The sequence below is a fragment of the Pterocles gutturalis genome, unplaced genomic scaffold, assembly GCF_000699245.1.
Source record: "Pterocles gutturalis isolate BGI_N339 unplaced genomic scaffold, ASM69924v1 scaffold8987, whole genome shotgun sequence".
In the NCBI taxonomy this organism is placed as follows: Eukaryota; Metazoa; Chordata; class Aves; order Pterocliformes; family Pteroclidae; genus Pterocles; species Pterocles gutturalis.
This window is the reverse complement of record NW_010107977.1, coordinates 74,979-96,691: the sequence shown is the minus strand read 5'-3', so window position 1 is coordinate 96,691 and position 21,713 is coordinate 74,979. Positions and strand designations below refer to the sequence as shown.

The following is a 21,713-nucleotide window of genomic DNA, read 5'->3' as shown; positions in this document are numbered from 1 at the left end:
TGTCAACAAGGTTGCCAAAGCAAACAGCACGAACATCTGTCTGTAGCATAGCCTGGAAAACACTGTAAATGGGAAAATATTTTAATTGTGAGCAGTGGTTCACAGGACTCCCCATGTCTTTATTTATTAGGCTGATATTATCACCCCAACATATGAACTTTATGCGGCATGTATAAATAATTCATGGATTAGCAAATAAAGAGATCTGGAGTCTGTACACAGAGATGGCTGTTGCCAATTATCTCACTTGTGCAGAGCCAGACCCTCTCAGCTCCCATCGCTTGCAGCTGCTCTTTTAAATCATTCATCAGCGCTTAGGAGATATGCTGGTGGCGCTGGCAGAGAGTATTTGAATTTTCATTGTTTACACACTGTGAATTTGGCTTCTGGTCTGAAATTATCTGCCACATTGAAGCCTTTGAGAATATGGATGAGAAGAATAAGACAATTCCTCTTTTTTCTTTTTTAACACCTATATAACTTTGATTACCTTTTTTGCCATTTTACTTCATATTCTTTTTATAATCACTACATTCATTTTAAAGTTGTAGCTGATATAATGCCCTGTGCTGTCTAGATCATGAAAACATCAGGAATACTTCAGAGTATTCTCTTAAGAGTATTACAAAACAAATGTCTGGTAAATATTTTGTTCAAAGTTGTATGATTTTCAGGTTTTTTTCTGGTAATCTATAACTTGACACCTAAATATCTGGAGTTATTTCTTTCTGATAGTGTTTGAGCAGAACCCTCTTGGAAATAATAATGAAAGCTGCTTAAAAAATTTATGACAAGCCACGGCCAATGTTTTTTCGTGTCAAATTACTGAGGCACTGAGTTTGTGTGCACTTTCAGATTGCGGTGGGTAGTGGTTCCTCGATGATAAATTTGCCTGTGTCATTATTGTGATATGGCTTAATTTACTTCTAGCATGGATAAAAACAATAATGGTTTTGAAGTCAAAGGCCTTATCATAAAGCCAAATTTTCAGCTGTATCAGTGGAAAATCTCATTCCAGTAACTAAAGATTTGTGGAGTATTATTAGCTATGCATCTATCTGGGAACGTATAAAGTATGTCATAGACACAGACATTCTCCCGTCTATAGTTTTGGTCCTTGCTCTTAAGCTATAAATAAAGCAGCAGCATTAAAACTGCTGTCAAGTTACTGGTGTTTACTGGTGCAATGCTGGAGCTGGGGAGAGGGCAGTGGAGCCTGCAAGCCAGGTGAAGCAGTTCCAGTGATAGTGCTCCAGCGCACCCCATCCACTCCTGCGAGAGGGATGCTGAGAGGGATAACGGGGTTATAGAGCCCACACAGTGCCACCCATCCTAAAAATATTGGGGAAGGTGGCAAGGAGCAGCAGCACCAGGTCCCACACCTCAGGGCATATCACAGCCCTGCTTGTAATGACCCAAATGCAGCCAGGGGAAGAAATCCAACAGCATCACCATCCCCTCGTCACGCAGGAGAGCGGCCGGCCCCTGATTTTGGAAACAGTCACCCAGGTGATGGAGCATGTGCTGGGCACACATCAGGGACAAAGCAGCCTGGTATCTGCTTCATTTCCTTAAAGTAGAGCACTTTGTGCATTATTCTGTAAGGAGCACACGCAAATGCTTAAATCCAGCCCGCACCTGATGCTCATGACCTCTGTAAGCGAGAGGCAGAGCGTTTGCAAAGTTTCCAAGGGGGACAGGTAGACACAAGCACTCATCAGCGCTGATTAAAGAACAGAAGCAGCAGAATGTGGCAGGGCTCAGGAGTCCCAATCACAGCCCGTTTGGAAGGGCTCTGGAGAGAGCAGACACGGAGCAGAGGATGTCCGCGCTCTGCTTCTGTCAGCTCCCAGCAGTTCATTGAACAAATTGGGTTTCACTCTCAGATCCACAAATGACGGTGGATGGCAGTTACCAGATGGCATGTGTAATGGGACTGTCACACCGTTATAGGTTTAAAAATAAAGTATGGGAGGCAGCTAATGAATATACACTTCCTAATTTCAAAATTTTGTTTTGTCCCTGTCAGGCATTGGGCATGCAACTTCTGAGTGCTGAAAGACTTTTGATGTGTGTGTATTGAGAGGGGTGTATTCTAACATGCAACTAGGCTGTTTTACTTTAAAAATTCACATTGAAAGAAGCAATTTACATCATTCCTAAAATAAGTTATTTTTGTTCTTAATGACTTTCAGCCTGGTCACAAGTAAAATACATTGTTTGACTGGAATGTCGTCATGGAAAATATTTAATATTGAGAGTAATCTTTCACACAAACCTGATGATTCTACTCTGTAGATTTCTGTCTTTACCACTTTTCCTCATTTGTCAAAAAATAAAAGCTGAGCAATTCAAAAGTCTACTTTTTCAAGATTATTGATGCATATTTTAAAACGTTTTTGTTTGATATTACCTCAAACTGAATATCATTGTATGAGACCTCACTTTAAAATATTGATTTGAGGAGATGACAGTAAGGTAGTAAGAGATGAAGGAAACACAATATATAATACATGGAATTTTCTAAACTACGTGCTGGCTTTTTTTCTTTATTTATTAGTTTCTCACAGTTTTTCCAGTGCCAACACAAAATAAAAGGATTAAATGCATTGTATTTCTCTCTTTATCCCTTTCTTTTTGTTAGGCTTTTTTGTGTTAATTAAAGGACTGCTCTAGCTCCTGTTGAAGTCATTTGGGAGGCTTTCTTTTATTTTCAGTGATGATTTTATCATGCCCATGATGAATTGTTTATTAGGTTTGTTGCTTTTCCAGCAGACTGACTTCTGGGACTTCAGGGAAAAAGCAGGGCAGATTTATAAATAAATACGGTCAGCATATCAATATATATTGATAGTAGAAAGGGAAATTCAGCTAAATCCTGGTGAGTAAAACACAGCTGCCCTCTGTGCGTTGCACTCACTTAGCTGTGTTCAAAGAAAATGGTGCAAGCAAAGGAATCAGATTGTTAGTGAAAAAAATTCTCAATTACTAGGAAACAAAAGTCAGGCTGCCATAACAGTCAGCTTAATTTATAAATAAAACCTTTTTCTGCCTCTTCTCTGTGTCGGTAAGGTCTACATGCAATGGAATCTGGTTTTTTGGCAGCATGGGGAAAGCCATTGACACAAGTATACCTCCCTGAAGTCTTTCTTGCTCTCAAGAATTTATTTCGCTTACTGAACCAGTAGGGGTGGCTCACAGTAACCTGGTTTCATTGCCATTGCAGCATTTCAGGGGCTTTTTCTCAGCCAGCTCTACACAAATTGCTGGTGCACATAACTGGTAAACATGCAGGATTTGCTTATAGGTTGAAGGACTCAAGATATCTTAAAGGGGCTTGAATATCAGTGAATATAAAGCCTCTTTAAACTGTCTTAATTTTGAAGCTTAAAAATCCTTGGGTTTTTTTGATATTCAGTGTAGTCTAATGCAGGTTTCCCCTGCATGCTGGCAGCATGCCACCAGACTATTGGAGCCTGAGAAAGTAGGAAACACGGTTTCTGACAACCTATCCTCCATGGGTCTTTTTTTATAGACTGTTCCAGATTTTGCCATCCCCACCAGCTGCACACCCTCATCACATAGTAAGTTTGAACTGGAAATATAGTATATACAAAAGAAAGTCCTGCCATGAGGATTGGTGAAGCCACACCTCCAATACTGTGTTCAGTTTTGGGCCTCTCACTCCAAAAAAGACATTGAGGTGCTGGAACGTGTCCAAAGAAGAGCAACGAATCTGGAGGAGGGTCTGGAGCACAAGTCTTATGAGGAGCAGCTGAGGGAACTGGGGTTGTTTAACCTGGAGAAAAGGAGGCTGAGGGGAGACCTTATCACTCTCTACAACTGCCTGAAAGGAGGTTGTAGCAAGGTGGGGGCTGGTCTCTTTTCCCAAGTTACAAGTGATAGAATGAGAAGAAATGGACCCAAGTTGCACCAGGGGAGGTTTAGATTGGGTATTAGGAAAAATGTTTTCACCAAAAGGGTTATCAAGCATTGGCACAGCCTTCATAACCCTTGCCCAAGGAAGTGGTTGGGTCACCAATGCTGGAAGTATTTAAAAGTAATGTAGATGTGCTGCTTAGGGACATGGTTCAGTGGTGGACTTGGCAGTGTTGGGTTTATGGGTGGACTTGATGATCGTAAAGGCCTTTTGCAACCCACACGATTCAAGGAGTCTATGATTCGGTGATCTATGATCTTCACCCACACATGGCATGGGACCCCTCTGGCCCCGCGTTTGGGATCTTTGCCGGATATACAGATGATCTTTCCTCAGCTGCTCACACGTGCTGCTGGTACATCATATTACATTATGGGGAAACGGAAGGACAGTAAGATAACCACTAAGGATTAACCATTTCCTCATTGCAGTGCTTCTTCCCCCTTCCTGGGCAGTATTGTCAAACTCATTGGAAAACTATGAACAGGTAGAGCAGTGACCTCCAAGTGGCTATGCTGGGTCAGATCGAAGCTCCTTTTGTCCCAGCCTCCTGTCTCCAAGAGCAGTCAGCAGATGGTAATTGAAAAACAGAGAGAAAGAAGCTGACAACCATGAAATGAATCTAATCTCGTGTACCATCCCATTTTTCGATCAGTCAGCCACTTGGTGACTTTCTGAACATGAAGTTGAATCCAGAACACTGTGATAAAGACTACGGCATCCTACAGCACCCTGTGCTGAGGGCTATAGCATCCTGTGGTAAAGACTACAGCATCCTAAAGACTGTAGCAACCTATGGCAATAAATTCTGTGGTTCGTTCATGTGCATTACATGGTAATGGTAATCCTCTTTGTATATTACTGGCCAATTTTAATACACAAATGCTGCATTTTATTACAGCATATGTGGTCTTTTTTAGTGTAAGAGCCCAACTGGTGTTTAATTCATTTAAAAAAACCCAACAAAACCCAGACATTTGCAAAACAGCAAGTTATCCATAGCATATAAAATGTAAATGCTTTGTGCTGTGATGTTTGGGTGTCATTAGAATAATTTTTAAAGTGAGTGATTTAATTGTGTGTGTGCTAATTATAATGTTTACAAATTAGAGAAAGATGCATTTACTGGTCCATTGGGAAAGGGCTTTGAAACTTCACATGTCTTCGAGTCTACAGTACTGTCATTTATTCATAGACTCTTTCTAATACCAGGGTGATTTGCTTTTTAGATTACTCTTGCATGGAAAGTGAGTCCCAGGAGTCTTCCACACCATGGAATTCAAACCCAGGTTCACGTGTGTCTGTGTGTGCTTCGATAGATATTTAACCAAGTTCTTTTCTTCTTCTTTTCAAGGTCCCCGAGTCCCGATGGTGACTGTTCACAACACGTCCAATGCACAGAGTAAGAATGAGCTTGAGCTTTGAAATTCTTCAGAGAAAAGTAGCCAGGCAGGACAGTGAGATGTAGCTGCTCTTTGGTAAACTTACACTAGCGGGGAGCCCAGACTCTGGCTAAATGCAAGCCTTCTGCAAATAGAAGGGACTTGCAGAGCCGTTGTGCAGCCAACACAACAGCTTGCTGCTTGGGGTACAAACACAGTGGTTTAGGCATGACGTTGTTATCAGCTTTCTCAAAAAAAAAACCAAAACAAAACAAAAAAAAACCAAAAAAACCAAACCTATGGCTTTAATAATATCACTCTGATATAAATTACCCAGTTGAGAGAGATAATGCAGAGGAGTGAGCCCCACAAGTTGTACCTCCGCCTGGTTTCCTCATCTGTTCATGGAGGTTGTAGCATTTTTTTTGTTTGGTAAGGATTTTTCATGCTAACAATTCACACCTACACCCATGTGAAGCTGGAATTATTCAGCTTCAGGCATTGCTGTGATCCAAATAATAAGCAACACCTTTATTCAGTTTATCAGGGATCAGTTTCAATTAGCTGGATTTACAGCAACTCACTGCTGTTGTCCCTGAGCAAACCAGGGAATTTAGCTCCCAAACTAAAGGTTTTCTGTGAAACTCTGAGCTGCTTCATTTCTCACTGCAGGTGGTAAGTGTCAAAGGAAAGACTCCTGTGGCACCAGCACATTCAAGAAAAAAAGCACACAATCTCTCTTCCTTTATACAGTTTCTGTGTGTTCTCTGTTTTATTCTGTTTTCTCAGTTTCTGTTGGCAACACACATTGCAAGCCCTTACCCCACCTAGAGAAGTTTTGCTTGTAAGCAGAAAGTGTAGAGTGTAATCCTAAATTCTGATTCATTTTTTTAAAATCAAATTTAAAATCAAATCTGTGGCATATTTTATCCTTTACTGTTAGAATAGAAATATTCAGCAGTGTTCCATCTAGTGTCAACAGTGTCAATGCTGTGAAGGAAAGGTATTGTACATTTAACTCTAATTTATCCTCCCATCCTTTACAATTAATTTGTTCCAATTAAAATGTTCCTTTGCAGAGAAAGACATGCATAAAATGTAGCAGCATCCTAGAACAAGTTTGATTACAGCAATGTACTGCTGTCTGACTGTCCTGTAAGGGCAGCAGGAGAGATCTTTGCTGCCAAAGGAAAGCAGCACAACACACCCTGAACCATGGCTCAGACCATCTCTCATCTCTCATCATCTCACTTACGGGGTGACTGCAAGATTTAATTTCCTTGTGCCTCAGTTTCCCCACTGGTCTATAATTTCTGAACAAAAGTGCCATGATGGAGCTGACTGAGGAGGGCTCTCACGGTGGAGCCAGGGTTATCGCTGTTGGCAATAACGGGCTGGGGGTATAGTCCCATATACCCATCTGGTCCCTTCTGAAACTACTTCTGCTACAAATGTGCAAAAGTTAGCACCTGTAGCTGGTCTACAAAAATACAAGAACTGCTTTTTTAAGTAATACTGATAGCAAACTGCAAGCTCCTACCTTTCCAGTTGTTCTGCTCCAGTGGCCACTCGTATCCCAGTCTGTGCCCAAGGGTGTATCAGCTCTTCTGCCCAGCAGAGACCCAGGCTTGGCAGTGCCCTTGCTGAGCATAACTCCTACTTGATGCCTGCAAGGGTCTTCAGCCCACAGGGGATGTTGCCACAGGGCCAGGAGAGTTAGCTCTGACCGGCAGCTCCAAAGTCACTTTCTTTTTCCCCCCCTTAATACTTTAATTTTACCATAGACATGCAGACAGCTGACTGGCTATAACAGCATGTACAGGATAGTGCTCTCATGAACTGTTTTATAGCCTCCTGTATAGTTTTATAAAATACTTTTGGGTGAATAAAATGAGAGATACCATAAAACAGCAACAGCAAATGAAGAGCTTGGAAAAGTAACATAAACCACACCAAGACTAGTTTTATTTTGACAAATAGATATGTGTAGCACTTATTACACAGACAACTCGAGCTAGTCATGCACAGAACATGTCCCCTACTGAAATTCATTATTTTCTGCATGTGATTAGCGTTTCCCCTGGTTCCTTTTTTTTCCCCCTCATTCTTTTGGTTTTGAATAAAGGGTAACTGACAGTTGCATGTTACTGAATTTACTTATTTAATATGAGCCCATTACTCTGCAAAGGGAGTTTGCCTCTGTATTCTGCAATAATCTGATAATAGTGAGTTGCACTGAATATTACAGCGTGCTTACATTTAATTAAGCAATGACCATTTGTACTCCACAGACTCAAGCTCCCTGTGGTCCTAAAGCAGAAAAGAAAGTCCTTTAGGAGATATGCCAATCTTTTTTATTTCCTTCACAGTCTTCCTGGCTTTCTGTGAATGCAATTATATGAACAAATAAAACGGCTTGACTAAATTTCCCTACGTGGCAAGCCCCTTTCTGCTGATAAAGCTACTTGTGTGTGCCGTAATTAAAAGAGAATCTTAATATTTAACTAAACGTAATAGGCTGTTGCTTTGGCACTTTTGTGGGGGTTGTGGTTTCAATGGAGATGAGCCAGGCTTTTCAGAAGCAGGGTGAATAGCCATTGAACCAATATACTATTCCTGAAAGAGCTGTGAAATATATTAACTGGGAAGGGCATGTTTTTGTGCTGTGCCTGCCTATTCAGCAGAGATGGGCAATGAGAGCATGATAATCAGCTACCGTAAGTACTATTTGAGGAGCTAGGGTTACACATCTATTTATCAGAGTATCTCGAAAGGGAAGTTACAGTCAATGAGACACATAATTTGGTGCGAAAGCCTCAAACCTTCCTTGGGTTCATGTGGCAGAGATGATGCGCCTGGTTCAAACCCAGCCTGACGCCACGGGGAAGAGCACTGCAACGGGATTCCCAGACCAGGGTTCATTGCCACCACAGTGGGATCCCCAGACCTTCAAGCCCCTCCCCAATGGGACTCAGGAGCCTCATCTTCACCAGGAGACATTTGCCACCACCTAGGACAATACACACAGAAACATCTCCTAAAGACAGGCCTTTTCTGTACCAGCTAGGAAGGATTTTCTGATGTTGGAGGTGGCCACTTTTTCTAGAGGAGGCTGACCAGCTAGAGCACATGGCCAGGATGTGGGATATAAAGGTTAAATCCTAGGAAGGAGGAAGGAATCCTCGATTTCAGTCCCAGGGAGTCCTCAGATAAGACACATGAGCAAAGCGAACAATTCTGGAAACACTCTAAAAGCCAAGACTGTTCCAAAACCTGATATCGCAGGGTTGTACGATCTCTGTCCACTCCATTCTCCCCATGGTTTTCCTTCCCATGTATTTTTCTCTTGCGTAGCAGCACAACCTTGTCCTGAAGACCTCCAAAGTCTCCTCCATTTCCCCATTTATTATGTGTAACTTGAACATAGACATTCTTCATTTGATATCTATGGCAGGTAGATATCTGACTGGGACCCATAGTGGTGTCTCAACACAGAAGGTCACATTCCTATTTGCTGTAAATCAGCTGAATGTCACTGATTTCAGGAATATAGATTTTTGTCAGCACAGAACCTGGTAGACATTTCAAAGACCTAACTGAATTAGACACCTGTGAGGATGAGAAGGAAATTCTTTCATAAGGAAGCTTGTGTTACAAGTATTAAGGTGGCGTTAAAATACATTTTCACAAACAATGCCAAAAGTTTTTGTCATCTTGTCCTTCTTCTTTCAGAAATTTTTGAGCTGGAGGTAAATGAAAATGTGCAGCTGGCTGTAAATGACAGGCAAATGCCTAAGGTAGAATACAGAGAAATCAAGATCGACGATTACAGTAAGTAGCACCTTTCCTCTCTCTTATTTTTCTTTTTTTTTTTTTCACTGCTTTTGTGAAGTGATACAGTCATCGTGGCTAGACTGGCAGGAGAAAAAATTACTTTGGCTCTCAATATACTCACACAGTTTGCAAAGCACTCTCTTAGGATGTGCTACATAAGGAGGTTATTACAGAGACAGGATTTGATGAGAATGCAGCTGAAGAAAGGCAAAATTATAGGGTTGGGGTTTTTTTTCCCTTTTAAAATTTTCTTTGTAGAGAAAAAGGCACTCTGGGAAATGACACGGTGTGGTGCGCCCCCATTGTTTAGGGCATTTGCCATAGCTGAGCTGGAGTATTATTTGAGGTGGGTTTGAAGTGGGATACTGCATGTGCCATAGCTGTGGCTGCCTTGCAGTAAACAATACTGAACAGCAGTGAATGAAAGCGATTCGCCAACAACTGCGCATCGGAGTCATTCAGGATTCTCTGAGAAAGCCATGTCATTTGAGAAGGTTGTAAAAAAAAACAGCTTTATGAGAAAATCCAAAACAGATTTCACCTGGAGTAAGGAAGGCAGAAACTCGGAGCAGTTTATATCCACAGCTGGTGCATTGTGTACCACTCGTGTAACCATTCCTCACGTGTCTAAATGCCAAACAGGACAGAGAGAGAGAAAAGCCTAATGGCCAACAGCCAGAGCATAAGCATTTTCTGCCCGTCTCTGTAGTTGTACCTGAAACAACCTAAAAAACATCACCTCTGGCTGTAAGCAGATATCTTACCCATATGTGGGAAATCCACATACTCAGAGTTGTGCAATGGCTCCCAAAAATCCCAGTTTGTGTGTATGGTAGCAACTCTTAAAAAAAACTCCAAAGACCCTGGTTCAAAGGATGGCCCATAATATGTCCCATGCCAAAAAGGAGCGCACCTCTCAGATTGGGTGCAGTGAAAAGGAAGCAGCGAGATGTGATGGATTGCAGGTTATGAGCTTTGGCCATAGCCAGGTGTTATAAAATGTGAAGCAAAGTCTGAGAGACAGTTGCCATTTGAAAAGGATCATAATGGCCCTAAAATGTTCTGCTTGCCACATGAGCATTAGAAATGCAAAGCAGCGCACGAAATAACAAGAACAGATGTGCACCTCCAGGCCTCATGGGCAGGAAAAGATGGGGAAAGAGCCTGTCATAAAGATCATGTCTATCCCCACTGTGAGCCCATTCATAGTGGCACTGGCAGGTTATTAGGAATAATTCAGCTTGATGCTAAATTTTTTAACTGCAGGTATCATTGAAATGTGATTCTCCTCATTTAACCAAAAATATATGTGTCTGTGTGTGTGTAATAAATACAAGCTGGACACAGCCATGTGGCTGTTCTTCTGTGCCCTCCCTGTAATTTCAAGACTGTGGATTTAACAGCATTGAGAACACTGCACGTAGTGCTTAGTTATATTGAAAGTCAAGCGCTGGCCTTTTTGGTTGTCCCTGGGCCATTGATCCAATTTGCAGCTATTAGCATTCAGATGGAATAACTAATTAGGCTGAGTGTCAGACAATGAGTGCAAAGCAAACCACTTCAACCAGGCGGTTAATCTGTGTATTAATCTACTCAAAATGCTCCTAATACCGATTTAATTGCTGGGCCTTTGCTAATCTGGATTGTAGTTAACATTTTAAAAATAAATGTGGTCTCGTTAATGTGGAAAGCGTTTGTACGGCAGTGGTTTTGGCTGGCAACACCAGGCCACGGGAAGGAGTTAAATGAAGCTTTGCTGAGCATGTCTCTCACCCTGGTTCAGTACCAGTACAATGACGTGGGTTTCAGCACAGTTGCCTCCTATTTTACAGCAAAATTAAGCCTCCTAAAAGTTAGGATTGAAATACATTTTTCTCTCTCTGTCTTTACACCATTCTAGCAAAATAATCCTATTCTCTCCCCCAGCCACCATACTTAATTGGGTTTTAAATTATAATTTTCATCGCCAGTTTTCCCCCTCCTCTCCTGCCCTGAAATATTGATTTCTGGCTGTGTCACTCATTCAGCTGCCAAAAAGGAAAATTATAGCTATTGCCAGATGTTAATTGAATGCTGTAAAAGTGATGCATGACTGAACAGCTCGCGCCGTACTCCCGATTTACATTTCTTGTCACCTCGGCTATCATAATGTGGGTCTTTTCTCTGACAACATCTGTGTTCCTAAGGTGTTATTTACCAGTGCATCTGATGTTTTTTTTTTCCTGCTCATAAGTGGCCAAAACACCACTAAAATCTATTAGGATTATGTCAGCCTTCTCACACTGAAGACATGCTGTTATTTGGGTTTTTTTGCCTAGAATTGACAATGCAGATCTTAAAGCCAGCGACCTTTTCGGACACCGCGCACTACCCCTTGCTTTTGGTTGTGTAAGTTTTCACTCATCCTTTCTTTCTGTTCATGTTTTTAGGGCAGCATGGAAACCTCAGCCATGATCAGAGCCTTTTAAGATGTGTTTTGTACAATGAATGCCAGGGGGCTTTAGCACCTAAGTGCAACACATTGGTCCCTACCCCCTGCCTCACCTCAGAGTTGGGAAAGGCTAGACCTTGGTCCCTTCTCTCCCATGTTTGAGACAAGGATTTCAGCTCCCAGGAGGGTGCCCAAGACAAATCCTGCAGAATAAATTGTAGGATTTCGTAAAGTTGTTCCATGGACATTTGCAATTCAATAATTTTGGGGGCAGAAACAGGAGGGGGAGGAATAAAAGATGGACGTTGACTTTCTGTCTCGGTGCTTAGAGCACCCACCCTGTGCTTTACAGGTAATTTTAGAGTGGGATGCAGTCAGCCTTACTACAGCTTAAGTTTTAGATGCCCTCATGCAGCAGTCCTTCCCATGTAGATGCCGGTGTTCCCTGAAGTGACAGTGAAGGGAGAGCTAGAAACCTTTGAAGATCTCCACGATGTTAGCATGTCTGTTAGGCAGGTAGGACTTCCTCCTCGCAGGCATAACAGATGCATATTCCTTTATGCAAGATTTAGTAATAATAATATACATTACTGAGCTTTTTCTGGCATAACGGGGGGGGGGGGGGGAAGTCACTAACCTTGGAAGAACCTGCTTGGCCCTGGCTGTGTCCCACTGCATGGCTTGCTCCCTGCCAGGGAACACCCCACAAGAGAGAAGCCTCATACAGGAGTGATGAGTGCCTCCTGAATGCCTCAACACCACCCTGCACATCCCTCCATGAAGGACAAAACCACTGCGATAAGCATGTCGTTACATCACCAAATTACTGCAGAGAAAATGTACTTCATTATACGAGTGCTTGAGGAAGATTGGTACTCATCAAGCTAACAGCACTTGATTAGGCTGCCTCTGAAGCTGGATGTGCCTGGGTCTCGCCTGAATAAATGCAAATGACTGAAGTCACACGCACATTGCAATCCTGCAGTGAGTTGCCTGATGTTTCCAAGAACCCCAAAAAGGCCAAGAAATAAATGGGAGTGCCAGTGGCTCTACAGAAATCCCAGTCCTAAAAAAAAAATGACCTCTCATCATCATCTCTTGATTTTTCCAAGCTGTCTGGCTGAAGTGGGGTCAATATTTCTCAAGACAGCTCCCCTGTGCAGGATCGGGCCCTGAGCAGAAGGGTGAAGAGGGAGTGTTGCCCACCCCTTCCCCTTACCCACCAAATTTGGGCCAGCTGTGCATTTTTAAGCTGTTAGTTTTATTGCTTTAAAAGCGTTCTTGTGGTGACAGAAGTGACTGACAGCTCCATCTACAGCCACTCTGGGGAAGCCCACAGGAGAGGGAAGGTCTAGGCAGGGTGAGGGGGGGCAGTGAATTAAACCCAAATGCTTGCCAGTCAAGGAAAGGAGTATTGATGTCTGCAAGCATCATCCAGCGAATTTTGGCAGTGGCAGCACTCCCCAAAGCCAGGCTCCTCACAGAAACCCCTCCACCGGAAAAATCCCTGTAGACAATAGCTATAGATTAGAGCAGGCATAAATGGGGAAAAAATCAACTACCCTCTGCATCGCTGCCTCACAGGAGGAAGGAATCCTGCCCAGTTGGTGATGTGCTTGCTAGGTTTGCTCAAAGCTCAGCTTAGTGCAGCAATAGTTGTTGTGCAAAGAGAGAGGCAGCCTCCACCCCAGCCTCCAAACCCAGCCTCCAAACCCATCCCACACAACCAGCCTTCTGCATATCGTCATTGCAGAGACTGCTCTCCCCTTTCTGAAACCTGCCCTGCCTTACGATGCGCGGGAGCTGCCTGTCCCCATTGCCACGGCAAGCCCACAGCCCCCGGGGAGGGCATTCGGTGCTTGGTGCTGTTGCCTTTGCTTGATGCCCATTTCTGTTTCAGAGACGGGACGCCTGGCAGCCAGATCGTACGAGAGAAGTTTGAGGTGACGTGGGAAAGCGTCATGGTCAGCTCTCACAACGCCATCGTGCTGAAGTTCGACGGCCGCGGGAGTGGCTTCCAAGGCACTAAGCTATTGCACGAAGTTAAGAGGAGGCTGGGACTTCTGGAAGAGAAGGATCAGTTGGAAGCTGTCCGGTGAATGACACTGTTCTTGAAGAAATTAATTCATTAATGATAATTAACTCAAGGCTGTCATTAGTCTCGGTTCCTTTAACGGTGTGTAGGGTAGGGCACAGAGAGGGGAGGGAAGGGCAACAGAGTCATCCAGCTGTGACCAGGTGATGGCATGTGAGAGAGAGCTCACGACAGCCAGTGCAGAGGGAGAAAAACAAGCCTTAAACAGAGCTAAATTAGAGCACACTTATCTCTATCACGTGTTCAAAGCCTATTTATTTTTAGCTCTGTACAGTCATACAGCTACAAACAAGTAAGCTTGAACATCAGCTCCTGGATTAATTTTTTGCTGGCCTGGTAGTTGGAAAAAAAAAACATCTTTAAACCCCTAAACTTTTTAACACAGAAAAAACAGTGCAAAACCCTAAATATCAAGTCCTGTCATATTGCTGTGTATAATCATGCTAAAATGACTATCAGAATAGTGTAATAGCATCAGCTTTATTATGGCCTTCAGAGGCAGTGCAGGTTATTTGTTGCCATTGCTTGGTCAAATCCAACACAGCAGGTCTCAAGATTAAATCAAACGGAGACGGATGTGAGAGCAGCATGCAGCAGCATGAATTTATATGGTCTACATCATTTTTCTGCAGCCATTTCAAATTCAAACTGGTAAAAATCACACTATGTTTGCAGTATCTAAGAGAAAAATATTTTTAACCCATTGTTTCTCCTCTCTCATGTTCTAGGACAATGCTGAAGGAGCATTACATTGATAAATTGCGAGTCGGTGTGTTTGGGAAGGTAACATTTTCCCGTTGTTCCTCTGTGCTGTTTTAGTTGGCTGATATGGCTAAACAGATGAGCTAAATCCTGATTGATCAAATTTGTCAGTGGTGACTTTTTTATTATTATTTATTTTTGAGATAGACTGCTTCCTGCTCAGAGATGTTAAAGATGAAAGCTTTCATTTTATCAATGTGTTCGTCATTTTTTTTAACTTCCAAGTGCAGAAAGTGACTATTTGTCAGAAAATGCTGTCAGATAATTAAGTATTTTTTCCCCTTGCAAACTTTCATTTCATTTCATCTTGTCCCTTAAGGCCTATGGGAATGTGGGTAAATCTATCTCATGTTGTACAACAAAAATATTGATTGCTGAGGCTGATTCGCACCACAGAGTGTGCCTGGCTGGGAAACAGCAATTGGAAGTACACACGGTTTGAAATGAGAATGGGACTGCAAGTAGAAATTGTTTATTGTAGGAGATAAAGCCTTAGAGTGGGTGAAGAGAGCTGCACATACAGTGGCATCTTTGCAGGGAATTGTTAACAGGCTGACGGCAGATGCCGGAATTGTGATGTCCATTTTAAATAACAAAGATTGGGGTAATATTTTGGAGAGGTAACACATCCGGTCAGACCCACACCCATAATGTGGGATGAAAAGAGGCAAGCTCTTGGGCACACAACCCTCCTGCCTTCAGGAGACTGTGATGAATGTAGAGCTCATGCCAGCCATGGCTACAAGCCAGGGAGACATCCCTTGTTTCATGTTTTTTCAGGGCAAAGTATTAATGGCTCTGTAATGGCCAAGAGGTTGCTGCAAGGTCTCAGCTGCCCTGTTTCTGTATCCAAAAGCAGCAGCACCCCATGGCAGGACCACTGACGCCCTTGCCCCCTTTGTGTTCCAGGATTACGGTGGCTACCTGAGCACTTACATGCTTCCAGCCGGCGAAGAGAACCAGGTGTTCGCCTGTGGAGCTGCTCTTTCCCCACTGACAGACTTCAAACTATATGGTAAACCCCATCACAGGGCCCACAGACCCTCTTGCTGGCCACAAATGATGTTTCTGCCCTGTCCTTTCTCAGTTATCTTTTGTTTCTTCCCCAAGATCCTGCCTGGTTTGTATTGTGTGGCTTCTTAGAACTAACCATGAACCCTTTTCTCCCCTTCAAGAGCAATTTTGCTGGCACTGGTGGGACCAGCCATGGTGGTCAGAGTAATCAAGTAACTTTTATTAGTCACTCCTTTTCAATAAAGGAGAATTGACTCTAAGCCCTTCCAGCCTCTGACACCAACCTTCACCTCTGCTTCTTTCTTGCTGGAACCATCTGTCTGCGGGAGCTGTGGTCCAGCCTGCCTGCCCTGTCCTCTCTCCACCATCAATACTTTCCAGAACATGGTGGTCCTTTCTCTCAGGAACACCAGTTCCCTCTGCACTTAGTGCCAGGGAAAAGCTGGGGACTGCTGTGGAAGTCGGTGGTGTTAAGCCAGCCTTCAGGTCCTGTGCAGTTATCCCTGAAACCAACAGGAGCTTGCAGTCAGCTGCTGATGGAGATGGCCCCATGTTAAAGGAGAAGGGGACACAACATGATAGTGCTCTTCTCTTATAACTCAGTTGCATTAAAGAAGAAAAAATAAAATGTCTTTTCTGTGACTGATTTAGAAACCATAAGCAAGTGGTAATAATGAAAGTCTGTAGTATCATACATATCCTCAGTGCATTTTCAAAAGCTTGTAGAAATATGTCCTCTGTAATTAAGGCAATGTCAGAAAATAAGGTATTTTTTAGCATTTGCAGTATTTGACTCAGAAGCACCAGTGTACTCGCTTATGACTGAAAAAGATGTTTTATTTTTTCCTTTTCAAGCTTCAGCCTTTTCTGAAAGATACTTGGGCTTGCATGGGATTGATAACAGAGCATACGAGGTAACTGCATGGACACTGCATTTCCCTGATAAAATGTTAATGGATTTTCAACTCTTCCTCAATGTGTTATCTTTTGGAGATGGAAAAAGGATATACAAGATGGACTCACTAGTAAAATTCTGAAGGTGTCCTTCAGCCTGCTCACTGCTTTTGTTGTCTTAATAGAAATACTGGATGTGGTTTTTATTGATTAGCCTTCGTGTCTGCCTCTCCAAATTGGGTAAATACAGTTATTCCAGTTTTGCAGGTTGAAAGAGCTGAGGCTGAGTGACTCAGATGAGCCCAAGTGGACATGATGTCACGACCTCCTTTAAAGTTCATCAAAGTGGTCTTGTCACTTTGATTCTTTCAGAGATATAATTTTTGACCCAAAGTCAAGTGAGGCTCAGCTTCTCTTGGCTTTTTCAAAGTAGGCAGAGATGTGATATTTCAGGTAGGCAGAACTCTGCTAGAGCTGAGCAGGACATAGAGAAGGAGACATGGCACCAGTTATCAAAGGTATTATTTAGTTTAGATATGATAGAATCAGTTGGTTCATGTCTTTCTCCCTTCAATTTCTGAAGGAAAAACCTAATAAAGAATAGTCACACAATCAAAATTTGTTATACAAAAAACATTGTTAAGCCTACTAAGCCTTGTCTTCAGCTAGAAGACATGAAAGCAGCAAAGATTTGAAACTACTTTCTTACACAGAAGACCTGTGTCTTGTGTCCCTGCAGTGGAAGCTTTTTCCTGGTTGTCTAAACACTGAGCTCGTTATCTCTCAGATTTTGCACTTGTGCAAATCATTGCAAACTCTTTTTTGTCCTTTTAGAAATTTGAGGACAGGTCAGTAGAGGTGAAAGCAAGGGAAATTATTCCACAAATGAGAGCTTTGTATTGTCATGTGCTCTTTGTGCATTGAAAATTTGCCCTAAGCAAATAGTGGTACTTTTGGTTGATTTGGGGTTAACTGCTAGGAAGAGCACCTGAGCTCTCTGCAGAGCATGGCACTGTTCCAGACAAGGTCCCTAACTGATACATGTCTCCTACATGCCACAGCTGAACCATGAATTGCTTAGGGAGAAGAACTGCTCCTAACCCATATACCAGAGATGAACTTTATGAAGGTCACATGAATTCAAGACCTGATGTAGACCAAAAAGCCTGTATTGTCCTGTGGTGGGTTAAAACTGAGGGAGCTAAAAGGAAGGAGCCATGAAAGAACAGAGTGCAAGACATGTGCATACACCGTCAAAAGACTTAGCCGTGGCAGCCAGCAACCTGAGGGTGAGAGAACTCATTAATTAAGTCCAAAAAAAGAGGGAAGATCAGAGGGCACCCATGCAAAATTTGCAAACACTTTCTAAATCCATACAGAGTGTTGACCTGCAAGAAAGCCAAAACAGGGCTGCACCCACCAAAACTTTTAAAAAAATATGCCTCTGGCACCAAGGAAATATGCAGGACCACTTCTAATGCTCAGGGCTGCTTTACCTTTTAAATGAGGAAAGATACATGTAATCTGTAATGTAGAATGACAGCAACCATATCTTAATAATACATACCAATGTTTTTAGCCCACTAATTCTAACCCTGTAGCCAGGCATGTAAGGATCTGTTTCTGTTGGAGATGCACTTGTCTATCTTCTCTGGAAACCGTGTAGGACAGTGGGAAGATGAAAACAGGCATAAAACAGGATTGAATCAAGGGTGTCTTAACTGAAAAATACACTTAACTCCTGTAAGTGAATTAGAGTTAGGGCAACAATGAAGGCAACATCAATTTAAGTTCAGACAGGTATTCTTCCCCACCCCTCTATAAAATAGTAACATCTATGATTGAGACATATGCTCCTTTTGCCATTCCAGGACTTTTTTGAGTCTTTCTGGAGTCTCCTTGAGGCTTGTATTCTTCTGAATAATGCAGCAAAAAGAGAAGTCCTTCATTTCTCTTACCCAGTACCCATTGCAGACACTCAGATTTCTATTTCCCCTGTGCATCTGACAGGTGGTTGGGGGCGAAGACATTCACAGCAGTGGACACTTGTATTTAGCATCAGATCCTCCCCCGGGCTGTCAAAGCTCACTGAGGTTGGCTTTCAAGCCAAAGCAAAGTCACTCCATCTCTCTAAAGAGTTCTTAGGCATAGGCACCTGGGCACACTTTTCATCAGTGTTTCGTATTCACTGGAAATTCACTTTGACATTTCCCACATGTTCTGTAGTTCAGGCTTTTGGTGAAAATTATCAGAACAGACAAGGGTCTCTGACCTCTTCCTGCTGCTGAAACTGAGCCTGGAAGGACAGGGTGGGGGTCTATTTTACCCCCAGACTTACTCGAGTAGTCAAGAGAATATGCTGTGCTGCTGTCTGCTTGTTATCCTTATGATGAAGTATCAAATGGAATTAAGTGCTTCTATTTTCTCCATATAAATTGCTAATTTCTAGAAAGATTTTTAATCTTGTCTCAACCTTTACCTTCACAGATCACCAAATTAGCACACAGAGTCTCATTACTGAAGGAACAGACATTTTTGATCATTCATGCTACCGCTGATGGTAAGTTAGCCCATCATTTGAGCTCATTAAATGTTTGGGATGGCTTTGATTTTTCTTAATTAAATTTGCCTCTTTAATGATTGTAATCTTTTTTTACAGAAAAAATCCATTTTCAGCATACTGCGGACCTTATCACACACCTAATTAGGTCTAAGGCTAATTACAGCTTGCAGGTAGAGTATGTGTTTCCTTCTTTCATATTTGAACAGTTATTCCCCAGTTTGAACTCAAACTGCTGTTGTGAAGCAAATTTTGAAAAGCCACTTGCAAACACAGCCTGGCAGTAGAAATAGCACCATAATATAATGTGTTCCTATGTACTCCCATGCTTATTTGATACCACTATTTTGGTTTGGGCAGTTGTAGAGCAATTATTAAATTACTGTAAATTAGGTTTTAAGAGATATATCTCTAAAGAATTGATGCCTGCTGACTTTCTTTGGGAACAAAAGGCCAAATTCAGGATTAATTACAGGGTAACACAGATCTAAATTAAATCAACCACAAAAGTTAAAGAGAGAAATGTCATATAAATCTGTCATACCCCTGCGAATGACATACTCTGGTCTAGAAAGCCACTTTTTCCACTGAATTATATCTCTGTTTCTCTGAACGGCCCACGTCCAAGCCATTAAAGCTTCCACAATGAACCCATCCACAAGCCATGGGCATGGTCCCTGACCTCTGCTACATCCTAAGCAACAGCCAGGAGAGTGCAACTAGCCCAGAATTAAACCATGCCAGGGACCATGCTACAGCTCCCAGCATAGATGGTTGTGTTGCTGTGCCCAAGCCTCACCAATGTTTGATTTACTGAATACCAGCTCCCTCTGGCTGCATTTCTGTAGAGCTTCATGTGATGGAGATGCTTACTCCATCATGCTCCAAAGACAGATAGAATGGAGCTAAGATACTGGAGACAGGCAATGAGCCCAGCGTGGGTTTGTTCAATTCTACAGTGACTGAGGGGCACCCCTGCACATTTCCCAATGCAGAAGCATTGGTACTTTGGAGCTTGCAGGCACCAATGGGCTTGATGCACCTCAAAGATTAGTACAGGACTGAATGGAGTGTTGAGGGTTCTGCATCTTGGATCAAAGTACTCAGAGCAGCAGTGAGACACCTCAGTCCTGCCTGCAAGGATCTAGCCCTAGAAACTCATTTTTCCCCCTACAATATCTCAGTCGAGACAACCCATTGCAATCCTCTTCCATTCCTTCAACATGTGAAAAAGTTACCTGTTTCATTAAAATGGAAAGTTGTTTTAAAACTCTTTCATTTCTAGCTTCCCACGTTTTTCTATTTAATTGTTTTCCCAGCAAGCTTTATTTCAATTTTTCACTTAATGGAATTTTTTCCTTAAAAGCCCTCATTTTAGTCAGTAGAACCTAACACCATTTCTCTACATAGACTTGCACTGGGTTTTTTTTCAGTTACCACAAAAGCAAGCACTATTATTTGTAAGTATGGTCTGGTTCCGCTCAGCCTGAACTTGTTCAGAATGGAATGAAATGGAAAACCATTCCCCCAAAAAGTTCCTTTTGGAGGAAGATGCAAATCTGTCCTCAGAGTGCTGTGGTGTCTGAGTCACCCTGGACCTCACGTGCATCCATGGGAAGAGGTGCAGTGCCGAGGAGGAGCAGTGGGTTTGCAGGCCAGCTCAAGCTGCAAGTATGGGTGGTCAGTCTTCAGACTTTAAGCTCCTAACGGTATGTATTTCCCTCTTTCCTTGCAGATTTACCCCGACGAAAGCCATTACTTTAGCAATGCAGCACTGGAGCAGCATTTGTACAACTCCATCGTCAACTTCTTTGTGGCGTGTTTCCAAGTTCAGGACAAACTCCCAATAGCCCCACTGAAAGAGGAGGAGGACGACGATTAACCCTACTTGTCCGTGCTAAGCACAAGGCAGATCTCTCTAACAATATGCAACTGGATCATTTTCCTGAAGAAAGAGATGTTACGTTGTTAGCATGTATTTAAAGAAAACTGAAAGCAGCTCATCTGCTTTACTTGACAGCAACTCCTTCCTAAATGGAAGAACATTAAGCATGGTGAACTCAGCAGAAACTGCTGTCGGAAATTAATCCATCACAACCAACATTATCGTTTTCTTTCTTTATTTTTTTTCTTCCTTTTTTTTCTCTATTTTTTTTATTTGTTTGCCACAAAGTGACATCTAGCATGAAAGTGGCAAGACACTGGACGTGAAGGAACACCCCAAGAAACCACTTTGAGGACTTGAAGATTTAATGTCTCTTTTGCATTCAAGCGATCAAGCAGTAGCAGTGAAATCCGCCATCCATATTAAGGTTACTATAGTTAGCATCACACCATGTCAGAAAAAAGTCTAACCTAATTCATGGAAAAGATTATAGCACAATTATTTTAAAGGATACTGATTCATACCTACTTGCCTGCTCTTCCCCATGTTCAAAAGGTTTCTCATTGCTACAGGACACACAAATTCAATTGTACAAAATATCGCTATAGTTACACCAATCTTACCTTCCTGTAATTATTTCTTAGTTTTTTATAGCTTTTACTTCTGTTTTCATCAGGTGTCATGCTTACTTTGTTGGCTTCTCAGCTTGTTCTGGATGGGGAAAAAACATACACTCAATTAACCAACTCACTCTAGACCTTAGGGGTCTAAAGACCTTCAGGGTCTAAAGAGGCAGCAGGGGTTCAGGTACCAGACATTAAAAAATCTATTAAAATCAAGGAAAGTAAATCTCACTGTCACATTCCCAGCACAGCCTTTGCCTGCAGGATTGAGTTGTTGGTTTTGGGTTTGGTTT

At 42.4% G+C, this 21,713-nt stretch overlaps 1 protein-coding gene across 1 annotated transcript in view; it reads left to right on the top strand.

Moving 5' to 3' along the window:
• The window catches only part of DPP6 (dipeptidyl-peptidase 6), a gene marked incomplete at its 5' end in the record, with an annotated part of 117,577 nt that extends 96,681 nt beyond the window's left edge, over positions 1-20,896 (top strand). Inside the window, 10 exons of the mRNA XM_010072457.1 lie at positions 5,295-5,342; positions 9,055-9,153; positions 11,475-11,544; positions 13,488-13,682; positions 14,411-14,465; positions 15,354-15,459; positions 16,314-16,372; positions 18,840-18,912; positions 19,012-19,085; positions 20,648-20,896. Coding sequence (XP_010070759.1) covers positions 5,295-5,342; positions 9,055-9,153; positions 11,475-11,544; positions 13,488-13,682; positions 14,411-14,465; positions 15,354-15,459; positions 16,314-16,372; positions 18,840-18,912; positions 19,012-19,085; positions 20,648-20,794 — 926 coding nt within the window. The remainder of the gene's footprint in view (positions 1-5,294; positions 5,343-9,054; positions 9,154-11,474; positions 11,545-13,487; positions 13,683-14,410; positions 14,466-15,353; positions 15,460-16,313; positions 16,373-18,839; positions 18,913-19,011; positions 19,086-20,647) is intronic.
• Positions 20,897-21,713: the final 817 nt, after the last annotated feature.